Here is a 6,067-nt window from a genome sequence, read left to right as displayed (position 1 = left end):
TAAAGAAAGAAACCTAGACAAGAACAAAGGGATTTTAGCATCCTAAATTGTACTATCAAATCCCACAAAGACAAGTTAAAACTGTAGTGCTTCAGAGAAAGCATTGGTATACATTGAAAAGCTTTATTCCCCAGTAACCAAATAGAGCCTTCTATTAAAAAAATAAACCACTTCTTAAAAGAAAACTGACTGTGTCTTTGGCTTTTGGCCAAACTCAGTTTGGAGTTGTTTAAACCAAAATGACCCAGTTAATTTCTTGTGCTCAACGTCTCTCTCTTCATATTCAACTTCACATCACGTGGGCTGCTGGGCATTTTGACTCTGGGCAGCACAAATGGTTTTCCAAGATGACTTTCATTGCTCAGAGGTGTGCAATGTCAGTTTCCCATTTCCTGAGCGCTGCTATTAATATTCCCACACCATCCAACTACTACAGCCAAGTAGACAACAAATAGAAACGGAACTTGCATTTCTTGGTCCTTTTCAATTTCTCACGTCTCAGGCTCATCAGCACCCTCAGAACGGCTGTCTTGGAAACGTGAAGCCTCCTGCCATGTGACTTTTACCGGCTTTATTGTTCCAAGTCTGCAAGGCTCTGCAATAACAGCACCAAAAAAGAAACAAAGCCGCCAAAACCAGATTATTCCTCCACTTGTCAGGAAAAGTTCCTCCTTTCAAGACAAATATTTACAGTGGAGAAGACAGATTTAGGAAGGACAGAATCTGCTCCTGCCTGATTTTCTGAGCTACATCTCTGCTCCAGGATTTTCCAGTTTGTTCTAGGGATCTCTTCTGTATTCATAAGCATTTATCATTGCATTCAGAAGACACTGAATTCCTTCTGAATTCAGCACAAGTGTGGGAGGCTGGTTGCTTTGTCTTGTTGCATTGGTTTCTTTTTTTTAATATTTGGCATAACTTCACACAGTTTCTCTTCTCTCCTTCAGGACTGTGACTCGATTTAATGTTGTTTCATCTTCTTTTCACAAGGCCTCATTTTATCTACGGTAAGAACACCCCGGTGATCATGTGTCATTCCGTTTCCTTTTTCTAAAGGTCCAAGAATACAATTCAGTAACAAACAGAATGTTCAACTCCAGGATTTAGCTCCTCCCTCTACATTAACACAAATTTCCTTTAAAATCTCGTTGGGTTCTATGAAACTTGGTAAGACTGGTGTGTCACCTTTCTCCCTGTTTGAGAAATTCAGGGCATGACAACAAGCTTTTTCACCACTCAGCAAAAACCGCAATGCCTTCTCAAAGCATGCCTTTCAGAATGCCTGAGATGCAAGCATGAGTTACCTCTCATTAATCCACCACAGCCTCGGCAAGCAGAAATTAAGATCAAAATGCTTCTGCCTAATTACTGACTTCTGCTGCTGAAAACCCCCTGCATCCTGATGACCTTTACACCATGTTGCCCTACAGTGCCTTCCAGAAGCTCTTCCTTAGAAATGGCACCGTTAGAAGGGTTCTGCTGTTACCTTCTTTGATGCACAAGTCCTCTGTGTCTCCAAAGAAGGAAAGCTTGAAAGCACTCGGCTCCTGAGCTGCGTCGTTCTCAGGCAAAGGTCCCAAATGGTCATCTGGGGCAGAGTCCTGCACGTCCTCTTTGTCCCAGGGTATTTCCACAGTCTTTTCTGGTTTGTTCTTTCAAGGTCCAAGCAAGTTTTTTAAATCAGCAGCAATACAGCAATCGATTTCTTCAGGCATTTGAGGCAGTGTGTCACTCTCTTCTCTCTTCTTCCTTTTGGCTTTACTGAAATGAGATTGTTCAAGGATAGCAACACAGCACACGTCCTTTTCAAAGACAGCTTCCCTGAGAGCCACCTGGCTCTGAATGTCTCCCTAACCGTATCCAAGCCCATCAAGGAGTGGTTCCTTTTCAAGGGTAAGCAGTGGGGAAACATCTGAGGTTGGAGTCGAAGGGCAAGAACAAGAGTCCTTTTTCATTTGCTACGTCCTTAAGAGACTTTTCACTCAATACATGGCAAGACAGAAATCAAGGTATTTAGCATAAGACCACTTTCCTGCCAGTAGAAATGCCAAGAGCTAATATGGTTTTCTCACAGACCTGCAAATCTCAAGGTTCCTGCACTGACCGCTCTTACCTTCACTTCCGGCGGCGAACAGATGGAAAGAAAGAAAAGATGACACTACGTGCTGCTGTTGTAGGTCCCAGTTGAGGCCCGATGTCGCAGGCAGGAGCGGTTGCTCCTGCGGGACACCCCTGACGGTGCCCCACTGCGCCTGGGCCTCTGAGCCCTTGCTGCTGTCCTGCTGCTCCTGTCCTGGCGACTCCTGGACAGGACAGGTTGATTCGAGGCCCGGCGCTGCAGGCGGGAGCGGCTGCGTCTGGGGGATGTCCCTGACGATGTCTCCCTTCGCCTGGGCCTCTCAGCGCTTGATGTTGTCCTGTGGCACCTGTCACGGCGACTCCTGGACCGGACAGGCGGACGCTGGGCCTGACCTTGCTGGCGGGAGCGGCTGCGTCTGGGGGATGTCCCTGACGACGTCTCCCTTGGCCTGGGCCTCTCAGTCCTTGGTCTTGTCCGGCTGCTCCTGTCACAGGGACTCCTGGACCGGACAGGCGGACTCTGGGCCTGACCTTGCTGGCAGGCGCGGCTGCGTCTGGGGGATGCCCGTGAAGGTGTCTCCCTTGGCCTGGGCCTCTCAGTCCTTGTGGTTGTCCTCCTGCTCCTGTCACAGGGACTCCTCGATCGGACAGGTCCATCTGGGGCCCGACCTTGCTGGCGAGAGCGGGTTGGCCTGCAGCCGGGCCCAGCACGTCTGGAATGGACCCTGTCCTCAGGGTCAGACGAGGTGCTGTACGTTGAGCTTGATGTGCTGGGGTTGCTGTTGTCCAGTGAAGAAGACAGCAGAGACTGCAGCCATACTGTGTGCTGGTGGCTGCTGCTGGTCTCCGCAGATGGAGACTGGGGATCCAGCCCCGATGGCACCAGGGTGCTGGAGCTGGGGCTGATGGCCTCAGGTGCTGAGGAGCCATGAGCAGGCTCCAGTCCTGACTGTCTGGTCAGGCTGGGGCCACTGAGCTCTAACTCAACCCTGGAAGCTGTAAGGCCAAGCAGGAATGTGAAAGACCACTCAGGCCCGAGGCAAGCCAGGCCAGAGCAGAACCCCCAGCCCTTCAGGAGCAGACGGGCTCTGCCAAGCCCAGCCTGGGCACTGTCCCCAGCCCAGGGGCACCGGCTGCTTTGCCTCCTACCCGTTCCGAGACCAGCGCAGCTGTCACACTCCCAGCTCTCTATGTGGTTTCTCAGGCCAGAGCAGCGCCTGTGGGTGCCCTCAGCAGCGCAGGAGGAGCACAGGAGCAGTTCCCAGGGCCTGGGGAGGCAAACGGGCTCGTGGACAACGTGTCCACAGCACAGGATTGTCCAGACAAATTCTTCTGTTTCTTTCCCCTGTGAGCCCTTGAAGTGACACACGTATCCTGCAGAGCCTCAGGTGCAGCTCCCCAGCTTACCCCTCTTCCTCTGCGTCCTCCCTGCCTCCCGGGTAAAGGCAATCCCTGGCAGTGCACCTGCTGTGCCTCTCTCCTAGATCCGCAAAGGCATAGTTGTCCTCCCATGCTGGGTCTCTGATGGAGAAAGGAAAAGCTGATGAGTTTCTGATGTCCTGCCCTCATGGAGGTACAGGTTGTCCCCGCTCTTTCTCCAGCGCTTTTCCAAGTCCTGCGTGAAGCTGAAGCCCAGACTCACAGGGCACATAGCACAGCACTTGCACCTCCTGTCCTGTGAGCCAGGCAGAAGGACACCAACCTGAAGGGAATTCGGATCCCCATGGTGAACATTTCAACTGTGAATGCCGCCTTGTCTCTGCACAGGGCGGCACCTCCTGTCCTGTGAGCCAGGCAGAAGGACACCAACCTGAAGGGAATTCGGATCCCCATGGTGAACATTTCAACTGTGAATGCCTCCTTGTCTCTGCACAGGGGGCACTGGAAGGCTAAAGCACCAGCGCACATGGCCTGTCCCTGCAGGGCAAACAGAAGCAGGGTGAGCAAGGCCCTGGTGCTGCTGAGCACCTGCTGTGCCCCGGGGCGGAGGGGATGGCTCCTACCTGGATGCAGTCCCTGTGGAACCAGGCCCTTTTGCACGCTGGGCACACCAGGGTTCTGAAGGTCTTTCTATCCTCCACAGGCTCCATGCAGATGAGGCAATCGGTGCCCGGCTCTGGAGTCGCCTCCACGTCCTGCTCTGGACTGTGCTCAGGGCAGAAGGAGCTGGAGGAAAATGGATGGGCAAAGTGAGAAATGTTGGATCTTCTCCCAGGGGCGACCAGGAGTGGGGAGGAGGTACCTGTAATCTGGAATATACTGTGTGACACAGCCGCCCTCCTTGGCACAGGGCAGGTGGAACCATCTGTCACAGTCCTCCTTGCAACACATGATGGTTGCCCCGCTCTGGCCACAGACGCAGCAGTGCTGGAAAGAGCCAAGCAGCCCCATCAGCAGCAGCCTCGGGGCCTCCCCAGGCAGCCCCACGGCTCCAGGCAGGGCGTAGGATGTGGCCACTGCTGGGTCTCAGCCCACAGAGCCGTCTGGCGGAGGAGGCTCCTGTGCCAAAGCCTCTGTGCAGCTGCTGGGAGCCAGACTTTGTCCCACAGCCGGCCGGAAGGGCAGGCCTTTCATTCCAAGTGTCTGGGCTCAGCTCTGGCAAACCTGGCCTGGCACAAATCTCCCTGCTCTTGTCAGGCTCTCACCTTTTGTGCCGCCTGCCGAACTGCAAATTGGATATCTCTAGGAAAAAATCCCACGAATCCAAGATAATCGTCGTCTCGACGAAAAAGTAGAGTGGCAAAGAACTGCAGCAAAGGGGATGAGCAGATGAGGAGAGAGAGGCAGGAACTGCCCATTGCAATGGTGGAGGGAGCGCCCGGAGCCACTCACCAGGCAGAACTCATGGGCACAGACCCCGCAGTCCTCCAGTTTGTCACCGCAGATGTCCCGGTCAGCCTCTGCACGTCGACACAGCATGCAGGCTGCAGGGCACAGAGCCAATGGCAGCGGGCATGAGCACCTCTGCGGGGCTCTTTGCCTGCAGCAGCATCGGCCCCAAGGGCTGCTCTGTCCCTGCCTGCCTGCCTGGCTGATGGGCAGGGCTGGAGGCCTTGGAGAGCCGGGGCCATTGCGGGCACGGGTGTCCCAGGAGCCGGCCCTGGCCCAGCTGGGCCCCACTTGGGGAGGAAGGAGGCTCCCAGCCACGGCATGGCTGAGCAGCTCCTGCCTCCCCCTGCCTCTGCCCTGGGCCCTACATCGCCTGCCACAAGAGCCCCTGGGCCAGGCTGTGGGAGGGCGGCTTTGCCCTCACCTGGCTCCCTGTCACCAGGGCCCTCCTCCTTGCTGTGAGACATGGCAGCTGTCAGTGGTGAGTCCCTGTCCTGAAACGCCACCGTCTCCTCCAGGTGCTGGTCCTCTCTCTGTGGGAGAGAGAAGAGTGTGGGGAGTTTGCAGCACAGGCCCAGAGCCACGAGGGCACCAGTCCCTGGTCAGCCCTGCGTGAGCCCTGCTCCTGTCCGCCTTCTCCTCCCGTCGTCACGTCGAGGAACACCGCAGTCTGCTCTGGTTGTTCCTCCGCTGATTCTGGGCAGGGAGAGGCAGGTGAGCCTGCAGCACAGGCCCAGATCCCGAGGTGTGGGGTCCCTCTGGTCCCTGGGCAGCAGCGTCCGGCCCTGCCTTCTCCTCCCGTTGCCAGGTCGCACTGACACACGGCCTGAGCCCAGCGTTCCCTTTTGGGGCCTTGGTCGCACGGGTCACAATGGCCACTCTGACATCAGCATCGTGCAGCCAAAATCGGGGCAGCCACAGCCTCAGGTCCCTGGCAACCACTCGAGGCGGCCCCCTTGGGAACCCAGGTTCTCAGATGGGTGCAAAGGTTTGGTCAGCAGGGAACCAGGCAGGGACTCCTGCAGCGAGTGCAGGGTCAAATGCCAGGCCCCGAGGCAACCATCGGGCACTGCTCTGCTGCTGCTCCTGGGGCTGCTCCTGCAACTTTCACACAGACACAGAGCTGCCTGCTCTGTCTCAACCCTGTTCAGCACTGGAC

The 6,067-nt window shown here is 55.5% G+C and overlaps 1 protein-coding gene across 1 annotated transcript; it reads right to left on the bottom strand.

Moving 5' to 3' along the window:
* Positions 1–733: 733 nt before the first annotated feature.
* On the bottom strand, positions 734–5,731 carry LOC128790232 (PHD finger protein 7-like). The gene is made up of 11 exons (XM_053946806.1): positions 5,333–5,731; positions 4,912–5,003; positions 4,725–4,826; positions 4,322–4,446; positions 4,083–4,245; positions 3,890–3,996; positions 3,487–3,600; positions 3,229–3,347; positions 2,114–3,075; positions 1,487–1,761; positions 734–1,002 (listed from the first exon to the last, which is right to left on the bottom strand). The coding sequence occupies exons 1-9, from the start codon at positions 5,373–5,375 to the stop codon at positions 2,159–2,161; spliced, it is 1,782 nt and encodes a 593-aa protein (XP_053802781.1). The 5' UTR covers positions 5,376–5,731; the 3' UTR covers positions 734–1,002; positions 1,487–1,761; positions 2,114–2,158.
* Between the last annotated feature and the right edge of the window lie 336 nt (positions 5,732–6,067).

This window comes from Vidua chalybeata, chromosome 6, assembly GCF_026979565.1.
Source record: "Vidua chalybeata isolate OUT-0048 chromosome 6, bVidCha1 merged haplotype, whole genome shotgun sequence".
Taxonomy (NCBI): domain Eukaryota; kingdom Metazoa; phylum Chordata; class Aves; order Passeriformes; family Viduidae; genus Vidua; species Vidua chalybeata.
Note: the sequence above shows the minus strand (reverse complement) of the source record. Positions and strands in the feature narration are given on the sequence as shown.

What these genes read in the sequence shown, in the direction of transcription:
- LOC128790232 (XM_053946806.1), bottom strand. Translation starts at nt 5,375, where the DNA reads ATGTCTCACAGCAAGGAGGAGGGCCCTGGTGACAGGGAGCCAG. An exon ending in GTGCCCATGAGTTCTGCCTG is followed by an intron (nt 4,827 to 4,911) that starts GTGAGTGGCTCC and finishes CCTTTGCTGCAG; the next exon opens with TTCTTTGCCACTCTACTTTT. An exon ending in GGGATCCGAATTCCCTTCAG is followed by an intron (nt 3,601 to 3,889) that starts GTTGGTGTCCTT and finishes TTTCTCCATCAG; the next exon opens with AGACCCAGCATGGGAGGACA.